The 19,370-nt window shown below is 37.3% G+C and overlaps 1 protein-coding gene across 1 annotated transcript in view; it reads left to right on the forward strand.

Annotated features, from left to right (window-relative positions):
• The window catches only part of ADGRV1 (adhesion G protein-coupled receptor V1), a 549,629-nt gene that overhangs the window by 76,288 nt on the left and 453,971 nt on the right, over nucleotides 1-19,370 (forward strand). The window contains exons 22-24 of the mRNA XM_061151999.1: nucleotides 10,710-10,886; nucleotides 14,582-14,762; nucleotides 15,723-15,925. Of these exons, the coding sequence (XP_061007982.1) occupies nucleotides 10,710-10,886; nucleotides 14,582-14,762; nucleotides 15,723-15,925 (561 nt within the window). The remainder of the gene's footprint in view (nucleotides 1-10,709; nucleotides 10,887-14,581; nucleotides 14,763-15,722; nucleotides 15,926-19,370) is intronic.

A 19,370-nucleotide genomic window follows, 5' to 3' on the forward strand; every position in this document is an offset into this window, starting at 1 on the left:
CAAGTTGATTCTTGTAGGTTTACAGGGGATACATACGTAAATTGAAGCAATTAAGGAAAATGTGAAGGGTAGAACTTGAAAAAATATCTAGGTCACAGGCCTTATTTGTAGCTCAGATCGGGATTTCTGGCTCTCTGGAGTGTTTTATTGCCCCTCCTACTCTTTGGTTTGGTGACAGTCATAAGAGATCTTCAAGAAGTGCCCTTTTTTACACCTGCAATAGAATATCCTAGAGAAGGAGGACAAATGTCCTCCTATGATTTAAAAGAGAAATATATTTATCTTTAATGATAGTACTTTTAGATGCTTAGTCATCAAAGAACTTTACATGTTAAGTTTTGTGTTCGCCTTTCTGACAATTCCTAATGTACTGCAACAAATATTACTCTCTCCATTTAGGAGGGTTAGAAATGGCTGCTTAGAGACCTTAGAAAATAACTAACCCTCATTGAATTAAATGAGATAGGATCAAATAACGGATTCAAAGCCTGGCAGTTACTAGTATTTTAATAAATACTCATTTTTCTCCTCCTTTTTTTGCGCCTAAGATGCAGTGGGAAGAACTGGAATTTGAACTTAGGTCTTGTGAATTCTAACCTGCTGTCTTTCCCCCTCGTATCTTCAGTATCATCTTTATTTTTAAAAAGAAAAGGGACTTCCGTCAGGTTGTGAGAACCATTCTGGCACCATGTAAGACCAGTTTACCTTCATATCTCTTTAGGATCTGGCACCTGCCTCTGACTTCTTGTGTTAATTCTCTTCTTTGGTCAGCATGTTTCGGTCAGACTTGCCTGCTTTCAGTTTCAGGATCAGGGCCTCAGCACTTTCTAGCCTCTCTATCTGGAACATTCTAATTCCAGATCCACGGAATTAATTGTTCGAGTCTCAGCTCCAAAGACATCTTCTCAGTGAAGACTTTTTGATTTAAAGTAATCCTCCCACTTCTCCCAGCCAGTCAGTCTCCATTCTTTCACCTCGTTTTACTTGTTTCATAGCACTGATCACACTTTTGAATTCCTTCTATTATTTATAAGCCTACTTGTATACTGCTTTCCCTTTCTCCCACAGAGGGGAAAGAGCTCTGGGTGTAACAAGGTTCATTACTGTGTATCTCTGAGATCTAGCATGGTGCACAGTAGGTACTCAATAAATCTTTCTTGAACTTGTGAATGTATTTTAATATCAAGACATTAAAAGGTTCATAGTTCAAGTAACAGATACATCTGGATTCAGCTAAGCTTCATAAATAGCCAACTGAAAACAAAACAATACATAAGTTTTTAAACTGCCTAAAGAGTAGTAGTTTTTGAGTGTTTCTCTAGCTTTTATTTGTTTTTTTTTTTTTTTTTTTTGGACTTCCCTGGTGGCTTAGATGGTAAAGTGTCTGCCCACAATGCGGGATACCCGGGTTCAACCCCTGCTTTGGGAAGATCCCCTGGAGAAGGAAATGGCAACCCCCTCCAGTATTCTTGCCTGGAAAATCCTATGGCTGGAGGAGCCTGGTAGGCTACAGTCCATGGGGTCGCAAAGAGTTGGACACAACTGAGCGACTTCACTTCTTCTAGCTTTCTGGGCCATTAAACTCAGTACTAAGTTTTCAGTGTTGGCTTGTCTCAGAATTTCCCTTGATAGATTGTCTTGGTGTTGGTTTAGTTCCACTGAGATATGTACCTTTGTTCCAAGATAATTCAGAATTTGAATGGGGTCAATCTTTGATTGCAGAATAGAACTTCCTTACATGAGCCACAGTACTTGTAGTTTTAAAATCTCTGGAAAGAAAAAGAAAACATGACTGTTTATCCTGTAAGTCCACATGAGAGAAAAATAGCATATACATCTGTATTGGGAAAAAGTTTAGATGGTTAATACAGGAAAAGTGTTGTGTCTTAAATAGCAGATACTGCAATTTGATCGTCAGGAAGATTATAGAATTTTCATGCCTGAAAGTGTTAAGAAGTATAAAACTCTTACTTTTCATCTTGGAGGGATTTGAAGACAGGGTGATGTGAAATATTTTTGTTGTGATAACCGTCATCAGTATTTATTGATTGCTTACTGAAATTGTTCTCAGAGTGTAGTCCAAGTCCAAGGACCGTTATGGGTTCCTGACTTCTTTTAGGAGTTCCACAAAGATCAAATCTAATTTTATAAAACACTGCGATGTCTTTTTCATTTTATTGACGATTGACATTTGCACTGCAAAAGCAATGATTGCCAAAACTGCTGGTTGCTAGTGCCTTTGTATGAATCAAGGCAACAGAACCTGACTGTACTAGTTGTCATTATTCTGTTTATTACCACACACCTGTAGTTTAAGAGGTGAAAATCTCACTTGAGTATATTTGATGAAGGAGTACAAAACATTCATTTGATAAAATTTCAACCCTTAAATACCCACCTTTTTAACATTGCGTGTCATAGATGGTGCTAGTGGTTAAAGAACCTGCCAGTCAATGCTAGAGACATAAGAGATGCAGGTTTGATCCCTGGTTGGGAAGATCCCCTGGAGGAGGGCATAGCAACCCACTCCAGAATTCTTGCCTGGAGAATCCCATGGACAGAGGAGCCGCGTGGGCTACTGTCCATAGGGTCACAAAGAGTCGGGCATGACTGAAGTGACTCAGCCCATGCACGAATCATAAAATGAGAAACACACATAAAGCACTTCTCTGCATTAACAAAACGTGGTAATTGTGGGAGGTGTGCAGAAGAGTTGTGAGCTGAACTAGCTGCCCTTTTTGTGGAACACCATTTTTACTTGAAAAAATGACCAACAAAGTTTGGTTATTTGGATTTGGGCACCTGGCAGACATTTATGGAAACAAATGAAGTGAGCCAGTGACTACCAGTATTTGTTACCAGTGATAAAAAATTTGAGCTTTCAAACAAAAATTAAGAGTTGTTGAACTATCTTACAAATTAAAGTGAGCTTGACTGTTTTCCAATACTTAAAGACTTTTTGGTTAAGATTGAAAGTGGTGTTACCTTATATTGATAGTGGTTAGCTTTTATTGACAGTGATTTGCTTATTTTGTGTAGTGAAATGCATCAATGTTTGGAAGATCTGTGCAACTAGGTTAACCAATATTTTCCAGATAATCAATGCGTATTGCTACAAATATAATAACAGAGTTTAAATTTTATGGTTACTTGCTTCATTTTCAAAAATAAAAACCACTGTCACTTCCATAGATTCTTCTCCATTGTGTTGTTGCAGTGACATTGAAAAGTTAACTTTTTCTTATCCCTTCAAAAATGCTGAACTCAATAGAGATCCTTAAAGACTTCTCTCTGAGTTATGCTATGCTTTTAAATTTTTCATAGATTCATATGACATAAAGTAATATTAAGGTTAAAATGAAAGCATAATCAGATCTGAAACAGGTAATGAAAGTATGTAGAGTGTGACATAGTCTGCTAGTTGGCATCTTGAAAGAGATGACATTACTTTGTGATATGTTACCTCCTAACCAGGTACAGTGTGTTCTGGCAAATAGCAGATACTTAATAAATTTAATTGAAAGAATGAACAAACTTGTACGTAGTTTAGCGCCCTTGTGGGGTAGGCCAAGTAGTTCTTTTTATTCCAAGAAGGCCCTATACTGAACAGGTGACTTTTTTTTGTTGGACCTGTTGCCTGGTAACCAGGTTCTCATGTTACCTTCCTGTATTTTGCTATTCTTTATACTTTCAATGTTATTCTCTCCACCTTATTTTCCCACTATTTTTGTATGTCCTGAAAGGGTATATGCCCCATAATGCTAAAGTTTCCTTTCCTAATGATTCATAGAAATTGAAGGTCTTATTGGTTTACTTTTACAGCCAATATTTGGATTATGTTTTATATTTTTGGTTTGTTTTTAAGCATTAATTTTTTTAAAGACTTATTTATTGATTTATTTTTAGCTGCACTGGGTTGTCGTTGCTTTGCTCTGGCTTTCTGCAGTTGTAGAGAGCAGGGGCTACTCTTTGTTGCAGGGCACAGAATCTAGGCGCTTGTGAGGGCTTAGTAGTTGTGGCACATGGGCTTAGCTGCCCCGTGGCATGTAGAGGATCCTCCCTGATCAGGGATCAAACCTTGTCGCCTGCATTGGCAAGAAGATTCTTAACTGCTAGACCACCAGGGAAGGCCCTAAATTATGTTTTATATATTTAAACTCATGGTTTAAGAATAAAGTTAGAGATATTTTGAGAGGATCTTTGTAAAAAAGAGAATATTATTTGACTTGGACTGTGTTCGCTTTTGCATGCCTGCCATCTGTTATGTGAATAGATTCCTTTAGATAAAAGTGATGCTGATATAATCTGATCTCACACATCATCACCCAAGCATGAAACAAACTAAAAAATTAATTGAATGTGTAATTGTTTAGCTTTAATCTTCTGTTTCAGTAGAGAAAGCCAATTCATGGCATACAGTGTATTATTTTTTCTAGAAAATGTATTTCTAAAACTCTTCTCACTGTTAACCTTTATAATTACTTTTCTGATGATCTGAAGATATGACAAATTCCTGACGCAGTAGAGAAAACAGTAGTGGCTGCTATTGCTTCTTGTGAAAAAATGAGTGATGGTGGTTCTGATGTTTATTACTTGATGTTATGCCCTTTCATATACTATCCTGAACATTTGCTTGTTTTATGATTCTAAAGTCAATTAGATGAATATTTTAATAGTAGAAAAAAATCTTTTGATTACTTATTCTCTATGTCTTAATCCCTTTCTGGTATTACTGATTCCATCATCTAGTCTGCCACTTCCCAAAGTGCTGTGCATGATGGTCTTGGATGGAAATGTCTGATGCATTTTCCTCGACACCCTTCCTGAATCAGGACCCCATTTCTGACAGAATCTCTGGCATGGGATGGGAAGGGAGGTAAAAAGCTGAATTTAAAAAATCTTTTAAAGTGGAAAATACCCATACAAAAAAATAGAATATGGCACCCCAGTTACCTCTCACTTAGTTTTAACGTTTATCAGCCTTTTGTCAGTTTTGTTTTTTTCTTTGCTGGCTGAATTAATTTTAAAAGCAAATGTCAGGCATTATGTCATTTTTTCTGTAAATTTGTAAGTTTGTAAGGTGGATTTTTACCAAACATCCTATGTAATTTTTTTTTAATGGGTGCTTGACACTTGAAACTTCTTCCCTAATTAAAACTTTAAAATCTGCTTTATTGTATAAATTATTAAGTTATTAAATTTTCTATGAAATTTTGATATATAGCATACATCTGCACACATTTGTATTGAATATGGATAGTCCTTTTTGCCTTTCTTTTTAAAACTGAAAATAGTAGGTGATAGATTTTTAATGAAATAGGCAAATTTTTCCCATGTGATTCTTGCAGACGAAAAGCTTAGTCCTATATTCTGCCTGGCTATTTGTCATTGATTTGGTAAAAAGCTATAAGGAAACATCATACTCCCCAGTGTATCTTTGGATCTATTTAATCTATGTCTGCAAGGAGATCCAACCAGTCCATCCTAAAGGAGATCAGTCCTGGGTGTTCATTGGAAGGACTGATGCTAAAGCTGAAACTCTAATACTTTGGCCACCTCATGGAAATAGTTGACTCATTGGTAAAGACCCTGATGCTGGGAGGGATTAGGGGCAGGAGGAGAAGGGGACGACAGAGGATGAGATGGCTGGAAGGCATCACCGATTCGATGGACATGAGTTTGGGTAAACTCCGGGAGTTGGTGGTGGACAGGAAGGCCTGGCGTGCTGCGATTCATGGGGTCATAGAGTCAGACACGACTGAGCGACTGAACTGAACTGAACTGAATCTATGTCTTGGACTTCACTGGTGGCTGAAATGGTAAAGGATCTGTCTGCAATGTGAGAGACCTGGGCTTGATCCCTGGGTTGGGAAGATCCCTGGAGGAGGGCATGGCAACTCACTCCAGTATTCTTGTCTGGAGAATCCCCATGGACAGAGGAACCTGTCGGGGTACAGTCCATGGGGTTGCAACATAAGGGGAAGAAATGTAAGGTTTTTTTTTCTTAGCACTTAACTATATTACTAGGGATCATGTAAAGCACTTGTTTAACCTTCACCAGAACCCATGAGACTTTGTGATCTTCATTCTAAGAACAGATCCCTGAGACTGAGGCCGCTGGGTAAGTGACAGAGTGAAACAGTCAACCAGGACTGAGTGACCTCAGAGTCGTGCTCTTTCCAGCACACATGTGTTTGTGCACCATTTGGCTGTGATGAACACGCTGATGTTAATGTCTAAGTTAGGTACCGTATTAAGCACCTGTTTCTGTCTGTTGTTCTTCCCTCCAGCCTCTTAGGCTTGGCGAGCCCTACATTTAGAATACGTTAGTTCTCACATAGCATGATTGATGGGTTCCTAAAAATCACCACACTATGGCAAATCACATAATGAAAAACACAGAACTTAGGAGAGAGATGGGTTAGGAGAACACAGCCCCCTAAATTGGTCAGTAGTAGAAAAATTAAAATGTAGGGACCTAATAAAGAATAGGTTTACATAATGTTTTTAAGTCTTAAATATGTTTATCAAGTATGACATGTATACCTTAAAAAAATGTTAAGTTTGTTTGTAAAAGTGGGGAAAGTGCAGTTAAGTGATAGAAGAAGGGTTATTTGAAATCGGAGGGAAAGTTGTCTTATTAGATGCAGGTAAGTGGCTGATAACACACATGCTGAACTGGGGTAACTGGAAGGTGTGCATGCCCATGTAGCTTGTTTCAGGTGGTTTTCTGTGTTTGCCATGTTTCTAACGGATGAAGTTTTACATAAATAAATGTGAAATCCATTTATGTTTAGAATGCTTCCTGATATGTCAGTTGTATTGGGATACTCATTTCAAAACCAGGGTTACTTCAGACCTGATTGTACTTGGTCTTCTTCTGTCTAGGTTTATTTCTCTATTGTCTCATCCAGTCTTTACATACCATTTATGTCATGACATTAAAATATACCATTTGTATATGGCCTTGAAATACCAGTTTTTAAACTGAACTGTAGGTCATTTATAATCTGTAATAAATACGTGTTAGTTTCACATGTACGGCAAAGTGATTCAGTTACACTGAATCAGATTCTTTTCCACTATGGTTTATTACAAGATATTGAATATAGTTTCCTGTTCAGTTCAGTTCAGTTGCTCAGTCATGTACGACTCTTTGTGACCTCATGAACCATAGCATGCCAGGCCTCCCTGTCCATCACCAACTCCCGGAGTTTACCCAAACTCATTTCCTTTGAGTTGGTGATGCCATCCAACCATCTCGTCCTCTGTCGTCCCCTTCTCCTCCTGCCCTCAATATTTCCCAGCATCAGGGTCTTTGCCAGTGAGTCAGCTCTTCGCATCAGGTGGCCAAAGTATTGGAGTTTCAGCTTCAACATCAGTCCTTCCAATGAACACCCAGGATTGATCTCCTTTAGGATGGACTGGTTGGATCTCCTTGCAGTCCAAGGGACTCTCAAGAATCTTCTCCAACACCACAGTTCAAAAGCATCAATTCTTCTGCCCTCAGCTTTCTTTATAGTCCAACTCTCACATCTGTACATGACTACTGGAAAAACCATAGCCTTGACTAGACAGACCTTTGTTGACAAAGTAATGTCTCTCTGCTTTTTAATATGCTGTCTAGGTTGGTCATAACTTTCCTTCCAAGGAGTAAGCGTCTTTTAATTTTATGGCTACAGTCTCCATCTGCAGTGATTTTGGAGTCCCAAAAAACAATGTCAGCCTGTTTCCACTCTTTCCCCATCTATTTGCCTTGAAGTGATGGGATCAGATGCCATGATCTTAGTTTTCTGAATGTTGAGCTTTAAGCCAACTTTTTCACTCTCCTCTTTCACTTTCATCAAGAGGCTCCTTAGTTCCTCTTCACTTTCTGCCATAAGGGTGGTGTCATCTGCATATATGAGGTTATTGATATTTCTCCTGGTCATCTTGATTCCAGCTTGTGCTTCCTCCAGCCCAGCATTTCTCATGATGTACTCTGCATATAAGTTAAATAAACAGGGTGACAATATACAGCTTTGACATAATCCTTTTCCTATTTGGAATCAGTCCATTGTTCCATGTCCAGTTCTAACTGTTGCTTCCTGACCTGCATACAGGTTTCTAAAGAGGTAGGTCAGGTGGTCTGGTATTTCCATCTCTTTCAGAATTTTCCACAGTTTATTGTGATCCACACAGTCAAAGGCTTTGGCATATTCAATAAAGCAGAAATATTTGTTTTACTGGAACTCTCTTGCTTTTTCTATGATCCAGCAGATGTTGGCAATTTGATCTATGGTTCCTCTGCCTTTTCTAAAGCCAGCTTGAGCATCTGGAAGTTCACGGTTCATGTACAGTTGAATGAAGCCCGGCTTGGAGAATTTTGAGCATTACTTTACTAGTGTCTGAGATAAGTACAATTGTGTGGTAGTTTGAGCATTCTTTGGCATTGCCTTTCTTTGGGATATGAATGAAAACTGACCTTTTCCAGTCCTGTGGCCACTGCTGCGTTTTCCTAATTTGCTGACATATTGAGTACAGCACTTTCACAGCATCATCTTTTAGGATTTGAAATAGCTCAACTGGAATTCCATCATCTCCACTAGCTTTGTTCATAGTGATGCTTCCTAAGGCTCACCTGACTTCACATTCCAGGATGTCTGACTCTAGGTGAGTGATCACACCATCGTGATCATCTGGGTCGTGAAGATCTTTTTTGTACAGTTCTTCTGTGTATTCTTGCCACCTCTTCTTAATATCTTCTGCTTCTGTTAGGTCCATACCCTTTCTGTCCTTTATTGAGCTCATCTTTGCATGAAGTAGTTCCCTGCACTGTACAGTAAATGCTTGTTGTTTATTTTATATATGGTGGTGTGTATCTGTTCATCTCATACTCCTAACTTATTCTTATGCCCTTCCCTCTTGGGTAGCCATAAGCTTTCTGTGTCTGTGAGTCTGTTTCTGGCTTTTCTTCCCAGCACCACACAGCTTGTAGAATCTTAGTTCCTTGACCAGGGGTTGAATCTGGGCCCATGGTAGTGAAAGCCTGATTCTTAACCACTGGACCATCAGGGAGTTTCCTGTTTCTGTTTTGTAAATAAGTTTATCTGTATTACTTTTTAGATTACACATATAATTGATGACATATAATATCTTTCTCTGACTTACTTCTCTTAGTATGATAATCTCTAGCTCTGTCCATGTTGCTGAAAATGGCAGTATTTCATTCTTTTTTATGGCTAACATTCCATCATCTGTGTATGTATTATACGATATCACCTGAAGCAGTGGACCTAGTGTAACAGGGGATCGTTCTGTTGAAGACTCAGCCACAGTACCAGCTCAGGGACAACATTTGAAGGGTTGGGTGCTGTCCTTCAGGATCTAGTATGTGTACCCAGTGGCTGATGTCTATTTCTGTGTCTCCAGAGATTAGACCACATGGGCATAGGAAGCAAGAGGGCGCAGTAGGACTGAATGTCTATCCCCTCCTGCTCCCGTGTTTTAGGCTCCACTGGATTAGAAATTCTGGTTGGACCAGGAGATAGAATATGTCCATCAGGAAACAGACTAAAGGCTGTTTCTGAACAACCATATGGTCGTTTTGGATTTCTTATGCTAGTGGATGAGCCGGCAAATAAAGGAGTTACACAATACTGCTCCCTGGGATGCTTGATCTTCTTTACCTTGAGGCAGTAGGGGTGTTGATGCTCAGTGAAACTCAGAGGGTTTACTGGAACAACAACTAGTGTTTCCGTGCTCCTTGATAACTGACTGTTGCCTGTTAGCACACAAATTTCAAGTCCGTTTTCTTCAGCTCTGATGTTAGCACCAAAATAGCTGTATTTAATGTTGATCAGAGGTGCTTAAGATTGATAAGAAAAATTAAAAAATGACACTATGTATTAAGATTTATAGTTTGAGCTCTGTTTATTCAGCTTTAGTTCTTTTTTTTATGAGTTATGTATTTGGTACTATAAAAATAGAATCGGGAGAACAAGAATATGAAGACCTAAGATATTCCAATTTCCCGCTCCATGTAATTACTAAACACTATCTTAAAATATAGATAAAAATGCTTTCCACAGGAAAAAATGCACACATATGTATGTAAACACACATATATGTGTTTATGTCAGAAATAGCAAAAAGATATTGATTACAGTATCAGTGCCCTCCTTTACCTGACCGTTGTCTCCCCACCAGGAATTTTTCAAGGTTCTCCCCACTGGATACTTTGTATCACCTCCAAATGATTTCGCCAGATTCTCCTGATTACTTCTTATGTTTATGCCTAAAAAATTGTCCATGATGTCATGTTCCACTCTCTACCCTTAACTTCAGTGCTGAACTCATCATAAAATCATGAGCTTGTTTTCCTCTTTAGACTTATCTGGAAAAAGGGTTGTACTAAAAACAAACAAACAAACAAACAAAAAACTAGCACAGTGCCAGACCCGAGAGGTTTCAATGAATGAATTACATGGTATAGTTAATTATTGCTGTTTTGCCTTTATTTATCCTTTTAAAGGGATGAACCAAAAAACCAATGATTGTAAATATTTTTTAGCAATCAGAGATATTTCTGGAAGAATGTAGAGGCCTCCTTACAGATATAGAAAGTTACAGAACTAAGTTTATGGTGAAAGAATTTCATGAAAGCATTTGTAATTTTATCACTGATTTGAATCAGTATATACTTACAACGAGTTTATGTTCAATTTCAGATCGCAGAGGAGGGATCCACCATTTCATGTGTAGTGGAGCGAACTAGAGGAGCTCTGGATTATGTGCGTGTTTTTTACACTATCTCACAGATCGAATCTGATGGTGTTAATTACCTTGTTGATGATTTTGCTAATGCCAGTGGAAGTATCATGTTCCTTCCTTGGCAGAGATCAGAGGTAAACCCTATCTTCTTTTCTTTCTTTGAAAACCTCTTGGGAAGCTTCTCCTTATCCATTTGTTGTGTAATTTATTTTTAGCATCCTGCTTTTTAAGCAATTTGGAATATTTAGGTGATTAGGTATATCTCATGGTCTAAGATATTTTTGTATTTATTTCTTCAAAAGAAACATTAAGAATGTTGAATAACGTGTGTTATAGTTTTGTCATTGTTCAGTCGCCAAGTTGAGTCTGACTCTAGTGGTCCCGTGGACTGTAGTCCATACACTCCTCTGTCCGAAGGATTTCCCAGGCAAGAATACAGGAGTGGGTTTCCTCCATTTCCTTCTCCAGGGCATCTTCCCTTGCCTCTCCTGCATTGGCAGGTGGGTTCTTTACCACTGAGCCACCAGTTAGAGTTTTATCTATTCTTTAATATATGTGTAATAAACATGGTATAGCATGAAGGTTTATCATTATTTATTACCAATACAGTGAGAAACTGCAGAATTCTTAATACTTAAAAATTCAACACTTAAGAATTCTTTCAGTCAGCCAAGAGGAATTATTTTAACTGTAATCTCATTTTATTTTTAAATTTGGAAAAATAGGTAATTTTTCTTTGTTTTGAAAGTAAAAAATCACCAGTTTTCTCAAAAACTTGCTGTGAACCAGAGTCTGATTTCTGAATATATACTTCAGAAATAAGTGACACTTCTTATAAGTGAAATCAAAATGAGACCTTCTCTTATATCAAAAATTTTCTTACTTTCTATTAGTCTAGTATGTTGGAATATTCATGTCAGTGTAATGTTTTATTAGAAATGTAGATAGCTTATAGGTCAACAGTGATAAATAGAATAATTTAAGACTTGCAAATGTAATCTTTGAAGAAATGTTTAAGGGACTTAGGCATTGGCTGGATGAAAAAGATAAAATTACGGCAAACTTGAAATATTCTTAAGATTTAAAGATTTAAAGCTCAAGAAGAGTGGCCAACTATCTATACTTAGGGGAAAGAAGGAAAAATGTTAAAACAAAATTTCCCCAAAAGCAATCTGAAGAGAGAGCGATGATAAATATTTTTACTGATATTCGATAAAATGAGGAATAGGAGGACACTAGTAAGCTTTCATGAGGCTGAGATCATTCAATTTAAAGGACTATTTTCTGATGCTTTTTGCACTTCTTTTTTGGATTTGAAATACTCAAATCAAGTAATAATAACAGTATGTGGTGAATTTTTAATGTTCCTCTTTGGAAAACAGAGTTGATCCTCAAATATTTCTATTGGAAAATTTACCAACTATGAAATAAAAGTGTAACTGGGAACCACTGTTCTATGAAGTGGGTTTACATATATTTTGGAAGAGATAAGAGTTAATAAATAAGATTTTAGTTAGGTAAATAGTCATACATGCTGCTGTCAAGATTTATTTAAGGTATTTTCTTCGGTCATTTTAAAAGTTCTTTAAAAAATAAATTGACCTTTAAAGCAACAGTAAAAACACTGAATAAAGGTGTTGGTTTAACAGCACTATACCTGCTAAATCTCCAGCAGCCTCTCAGTCTTACCAAGCCAGAGCCTGGATCCTGGGGTGTCTGCTGATGCTCTATGACTGTGCTTTCTAGCACAGACAGCAGTAGTTTTGTTGTTGCTTTCTAGATAACTGAGGGAGTGTATTTAATTAAGTATACTTAAATTGCACCCAGAAGCCTAGCTGCCAGAGAGTCTAAAAGTGTGTGTTGGTGTTTGCCACAATGCAAGAACTTAAAATAGAGATGTGTTTTTCAAGTGTTTTTCAGTGGTCTGTTAGTTATGAAATCAGTTTAGGGAGTTATGATCAAGATTTAAAAAATAGAAAGTAAAGTGTATAGCATAATAAAGTCACTGTATGAAATGCATTTATAGCTTGATATGGTCTTCAGTTTCAAAGTCTTCATTTCACTAAAATGAGCAGTTACTTTGGTATCATTCAATGCTTGAAAAAATACTAATCGCTTCATTTTTAATGGACAGCTTGATGTTTTGGTGTTGCTTTTTGTAGTAACATTTGTCAGCTTGCTTTCTGGGGGCGAGATGTGTTAAATCTTAAGTCTACTTTTTGTTTTCTCTAGCTCAAGAACAATGACAATATTTGAGTAGAATATCTGAGCACATTGACCATTCCATATATTAGTTTATTAATTAAAATTCTGATCAAAATGAACATCAAAACCAAATTCAGATTCTACCTTGGGCCTAGTGGTACAAAAACTACATTAAAAAACAGGGTCTCCAAATGATTTTAGGCCCAGTGACTAGTGTTTGAAACTTGCATTTGGAGCTACAGTCTGTTTTCAGATGTTTGTCACCTTCCTTTCTCGAAGAAACCAGGAAATCATATGTCATTCCTTCCTGTCCCTCACTCCCTATGCTGAGTCTTTAAGATCTGGGTCTTTTGTCCCCAGAACAAATCTCAAATCCATCTCTTTTTCTCATCTCCTTTGTCCCTGCACTAGTTTAGAACCTCAGTATTTCTGGTCCGTCACCTCCTAACTTTTGCACCCCTTCTGGCTCTGTCCTCTGTTTACATTCTGCCTTGGTACTGATGCTGAAACGTAATTCTCATTTTATCTGTCTCCTGCTTATGATTCTTCAGTTTTGCTTTACTGTTTATGGAATGAAGTTCATTTTTCTGATGATACCAGGACAGGTCCCTATAATCTTGACCTCTGTTTATCCATCCAGCCTTAGTGTCTAATTGTAGTTCCCCAGATATCTTATTCTTTCATGCTCTTGTTTCTTTTACCTGCCCTCCCCCATTATTACTTACAACTACAACTAATTCATTAAGACTTGCTTCAAACCTGTCTATTGTAAAACCTTTACCAGACAGAGGCTTCCCTGGTGGCTCAGGGGAAAAGAAACCGCCTGTAATACGGGAAATGCAACGCAGGAGACACGGGTAGAGCTGATTGTTCTGTTCTCAGTTTATTTTGTACATAACTCTATGACATTTTTACATTGCATTTTAAATGTTTTTCCACAGGTCTCTCTCCTACAGACGACTCTTAAGTCTCTGGACTAGAAATTGCCCATTGTAGATGTCAACATGCTTGTTTAGTTAATAAAAGAGAGAGGAATCATTTTTTCACTTCAGATTTTGACTTATGTTTTGCAGAGCATGGCTGAATTATTGCTGTTTCTTTTCCAAATGTTTTTTGGGCAGTTTGTGTATGCCAGACTTCTAGGGTCTGTTGTAAATCTGTTTTCTAGCATGCTGCCTCTAGGTCTGTCAGACTTTCCTTAGGCAGTAACTAGACATATTGTCCTTTCCTACAATCCTACCACATCCTAACACATAACGTGCATTCCCTTAAGTAGGAATTCTTTACCCTGAGGTTGGTAATACTGCTGTCTTTGGTACAAGGAATATATGATACGGGTATATTACTATATCACATATGCTATGATATTAATACATAACTAGGATATTTTTATACAGAAAATATTACTGTTCAGTACCCATTATTGATTAAAGAATTAATTTCTCAGATCTTTCTCTGTCTCTCTCTCACTCTGTGTTTTAATGTTTAAGTTTTTGTAGAAATCTGTCATGTTAGGAAGTAACTTCAGTTGACTACTTTATTTTCTTCTGGAGAGTGGTAAATACTTTCTACTTGCTTATTCTACTTGTCATTGCTTATTACCTCTGGATTTTTCTGTTTAAAGGTCCTGAATATTTATGTCCTTGATGATGATATTCCTGAGCTTAATGAGTATTTCCGTGTGACCTTGGTTTCTGCGATTCCTGGAGATGGGAAAATAGGTTCGACTCCCACCAGTGGTGCAAGCATAGACCCTGAAAAGGAAACAACAGATATCACCATCAAAGCTAGTGATCATCCATATGGTAACCACGCCCTTGTGCAAGGATAGTCTTCCCTCCTCTGGGTATACTTGTTCTTGTTAGGAGTTTAAGGGACTTTTGCAAAATGATTGAAGTAGACTTTCTTTGGATCTCTAACCTTCTAAGCTCTTGAACTTCTAGACTGCCATTTTGAGGGATGGTGTTTATGAAATAAAAGAACCGGTTTCTAAAGTTAAAGAATATATTTTATAAAGTATATGCAGGATTATTTTAAATGGAAATAAAAGTATTTTTATTCATGGCTATCAAAAGTTTTAGTTTTAAAAATTATCCTACTGTGATATGTTAACACCTGGTTGGAAGTACATTGTAATTTATGTTTTATTAGACTTCAAAAAGTAGAGTTATCACTGTCTGTTTATATTAATTTCTTCTTGTCATATGCTGAAAAGGGGTAATTTTCTTAGTTGGGCAACTATAACAGATGTCTGTTATAAGAAGTTGAGACTGTTTTCTGCAGTGAAAAGTAGTATTTCTTTTGCAGGAAAGCATCCAATAAAAAAAGTCTGTGTAGGAAACCTGGGAAGTTCTTCAACTCATTTTCATACTTAAATTTTCAAAAAAATGAATTGCGAGTCCTTTGGGGTGCCATTAATTTTGTTTTGCTATATGTTTAAGGATGAATTCTAGAGACAAATATGAGTTAATGTATATTGTAAAACTCCATCACTGTTCTTTTTATTGACGTTTCCTTTAAAAAAAGTTTTCTTTGGGTAGAGACAAGGAAAATTGTCATTTTAGTTTTTAATATCCTGAAAACTTCCTACCATATTCTGTGTCAAAAGCATGTTAATCAAATCTTCACTGAGGTCTTTTCTAAAGGAGAGCCCTCTGAATTTTATCCTGGTGATCAAAATAATTGTGTGAGATAGTTTTAAGTGCGTATGAAATTCTTCCACAGATAACTGGGGCAAATATGCCATTTCTCTTTGTATCTGCCAGGCTTGCTACAGTTCTGCACTGGGCCGCCTCCGCAGCCTGAGGACCCAATGACCCTACCTGCACGCGGTGTTCCCCACGTCACCGTGCGGGAGGAAGATGGAGAAGTTAGGTTGTTGGTCGTCCGTGCACAAGGGCTCCTGGGGAGGGTTATAGCAGAATATAGAACAGTGTCACTGACAGCATTCAGTCCTGAAGACTACCAGGTAAAATCCCTTAATCCTTTTGAAGCAGTCCATACACTTGTAGAACATACACAGTCCCCTTCTAGGATTGCAAGGGGCTTGGCACTGTACGTGCAACTTATTAAACAAGGAAAGGAAGCATTGATGGTTTGAGATTTATGTGAAGCCTTTAAATTTATGTGAATTTAAAGTATTTCTGTCCCCCAAAGTCTGACACTTAAATAGCTATCCTGTTGATTTCTCTTGTCCCTTTTATCTGTCATAGTCTTCATCATATTATTTTGATCTTCTAGGTTTTAATCGTATGTATTTAAAAATTATGTTTTGTAGACATTTTCAATCCCCTTGTCTGTGTCTGTCGAACACAATCAAAATTGTAAAGAAATTATATGTCTATGTCATTTCAATTTTAATGTTTTTCTCCAAGTGAGAACCAGTGTGGTACTGGCAAAAAAAGAAAACCAGTTTGGAAACTGGGTTTAAACTGAGCTTCTAAATGTGTGGCCTTAACGGAGAGTCAATCTTTCCTGACCTCAGTTTCCTTATTGGTAAGAGAGAGATAATACCTGTTGGGCAGGTCACCCTGAGGATTGATGGCAGTTTTAAGTGTCACATACTGTATGTGGCACATATATAAGTAACCCTGAATAACTGTTATATAGTTTTATTATCACCACTACTCATATTAAGTGAATACTCATAATTTCTTCGTGGCTATACTTCTCAGGAAGGATTTTATATCCTTCAACATTTGTTTTTCCAAAGAATCTTTTCCTTTAAATTTAATATTAGTTATCTTGATTTTCCTTTTATTCCTAATAAGACCTGTACAAGGGTGTAGTCTTCAGTAATTTGTGCATGCTTTTTCTCCCAAATTCCAGAAAACTTCGCTAAGTGAATTCAATTAATTTTGGCTGTATTGCAGTTGGCAAAGTTTTCTGATTTGTTTTATTGGGCAAGTTATATTTCTCTTGCCCTAACATTTATTTCATCTTTAGCTAGTTTGGTATGAAATACCTTCCATAGGGTATCTCGACTCAGCTTAGTATTATTGTCTTCTCTGCATTCTCTTAAAGAAACACTTCAGTCTTATACTGATGTTCTTTTAAAAGCTATTTTTTTTAACTTTATTGAGGTATAGTTGACAAATAAAATTATATATAAGATTTACAATTTAATATTTTGATATACATATACTGTGTGAAATAATTACTGCCGTCAAGCTAATTAACGTATCCATCACTTCACATAGATAATGTTTCCTTTCCCTTCCTTCCTTCCCCCCTTTCTCACTTTCTTTCAGGAAGTTTAAGATCTACCCTCTTAGCAGATTTCAGGTGTGTAGTATAGTACTGCACCAGAACTTACTCACCTTGCATTACTGAAACTTTGGAAGTATCCTTTGGTAAACATCTCCTTATTTTCCCCTTCCCTCAGATCCTGGCAAGCACTGTTCTAGTCTGGTCTCTGCTTCTGTGAGTTTGACTATTTTAGATTCCATGTATTAGTGAGATCATGAAGTATTTGTCTTTCTGTGTCTCCTTATTTTACCTAGCAAAATGTTCTTCAGGTTCATCCCTGTTGTATATGACAGAATTTACTTCTTTTTTCTTGTCTGTGCCATTTGGCATGTGGGATCTTAGTTCCCCAACCAGAGATGGAACCCACGCCCCCCTCCCTGGAAGGTGGATTCTTAATCCCTGGACCACCAGGGAAGACCCCTTCTTTTCTTTTTTTTTTTAATGATCTGTAGGATCATAAATTTTATTGCTATGTTCCAATTTTAAAATATACTATTCATAATTTATTTATGTAATTTTAAAGGTCATTTTTTTTTCAGTGTTTTCTCAAAACTTTTAAAGCATATACATACAACCCGGGTTATAATATTTATAATACATTTAAAAATAATACATGTTGTTTTATCTTACTGGTCACTGTTTTTTTTTTTTTTTTTATTAGTTGGAGGCTAATTACTTCACAACATTTCAGTGGGTTTTGTCATACATTGATATGAATCAGCCATGGATTTACACATATTCCCCATCCCGATCCCCGCTCCCACCTCCCTCTCCACCCGATTCCTCTGGGTCTTCCCAGTGCACCAGGCCGGAGCACTTGTCTCATGCATCCCACCTGGGCTGGTGATCTGTTTCACCATAGATAGTATACATGCTGTTCTTTTGAAATATCCCACCCTCACATTCTCCCACAGAGTTCAAAAGTCTGTTCTGTATTTCTGTGTCTCTTTTTCTGTTTTGCATATAGGGTTATCGTTACCATCTTTCTAAATTCCATATACATGTGTTAGTATGCTGTAATGTTCTTTATCTTTCTGGCTTACTTCACTCGGTATAAGGGGCTCCAGCTTCATCCATCTCATTAGGACTGGTTCAAATGAATTCTTTTTAATGGCTGAGTAATATTCCATGGTGTATATGTACCACAGCTTCCTTATCCATTCGCCTGCTGATGGGCATCTAGGTTGCTTCCATGTCCTGGCTATTATAAACAGTGCTGCGATGAACACTGGGGTGCACGTGTCTCTTTCAGATCTGGTTTCCTCAGTGTGTATGCACAGAAGTGGGATTGCTGGGTCATATGGCAGTTCTATTTCCAGTTTTTTAAGAAATCTCCACACTGTTTTCCATAGCGGCTGTACTAGTTTGCATTCCCACCAACAGTGAAAGAGGGTTCCCTTTTCTCCACACCCTCTCCAGCATTTATTGCTTGTAGACTTTTGGATAGCAGCCATCCTGACTGGCGTGTAATGGTACCTCATTGTGGTTTTGATTTGCATTTCTCTAATAATGAGTGATGTTGAGCATCTTTTCATGTGTTTGTTAGCCATCTGTATGTCTTCTTTGGAGAAATGTCTGTTTAGTTCTTTGGCCCATTTTTTGATTGGGTCATTTATTTTTCTGGAATTGAGCTTCAGGAGTTGCTTGTATATTTTTGAGATTAATCCTTTGTCTGTTTCTTCATTTGCTATTATTTTCTCCCAATCTGAGGGCTGTCTTTTCACCTTACTTATAGTTTCCTTTGTAGTGCAAAAGCTTTTAAGTTTCATTAGGTCCCATTTGTTTAGTTTTGCTTTTATTTCCAATATTCTGGGAGGTGGGTCATAGAGGATCTTGCTGTGATTTATGTCGGAGAGTGTTTTGCCTATGTTCTCCTCTAGGAGTTTTATAGTTTCTGGTCTTACATTTAGATCTTTAATCCATTTTGAGTTTATTTTTGTGTATGGTGTTAGAAAGTGTTCTAGTTTCATTCTTTTACAAGTGGTTGACCAGTTTTCCCAGCACCACTTGTTAAAGAGGTTGTCTTTTTTCCATTGTATATCCTTGCCTCCTTTGTCAAAGATAAGGTGTCCATAGGTTCGTGGATTTATCTCTGGGCTTTCTATTCTGTTCCATTGATCTATATTTCTGTCTTTGTGCCAGTACCATACTGTCTTGATGACTGT

Source organism: Dama dama, chromosome 9 (assembly GCF_033118175.1).
Source record: "Dama dama isolate Ldn47 chromosome 9, ASM3311817v1, whole genome shotgun sequence".
Classification (NCBI taxonomy): Eukaryota; Metazoa; Chordata; class Mammalia; order Artiodactyla; family Cervidae; genus Dama; species Dama dama.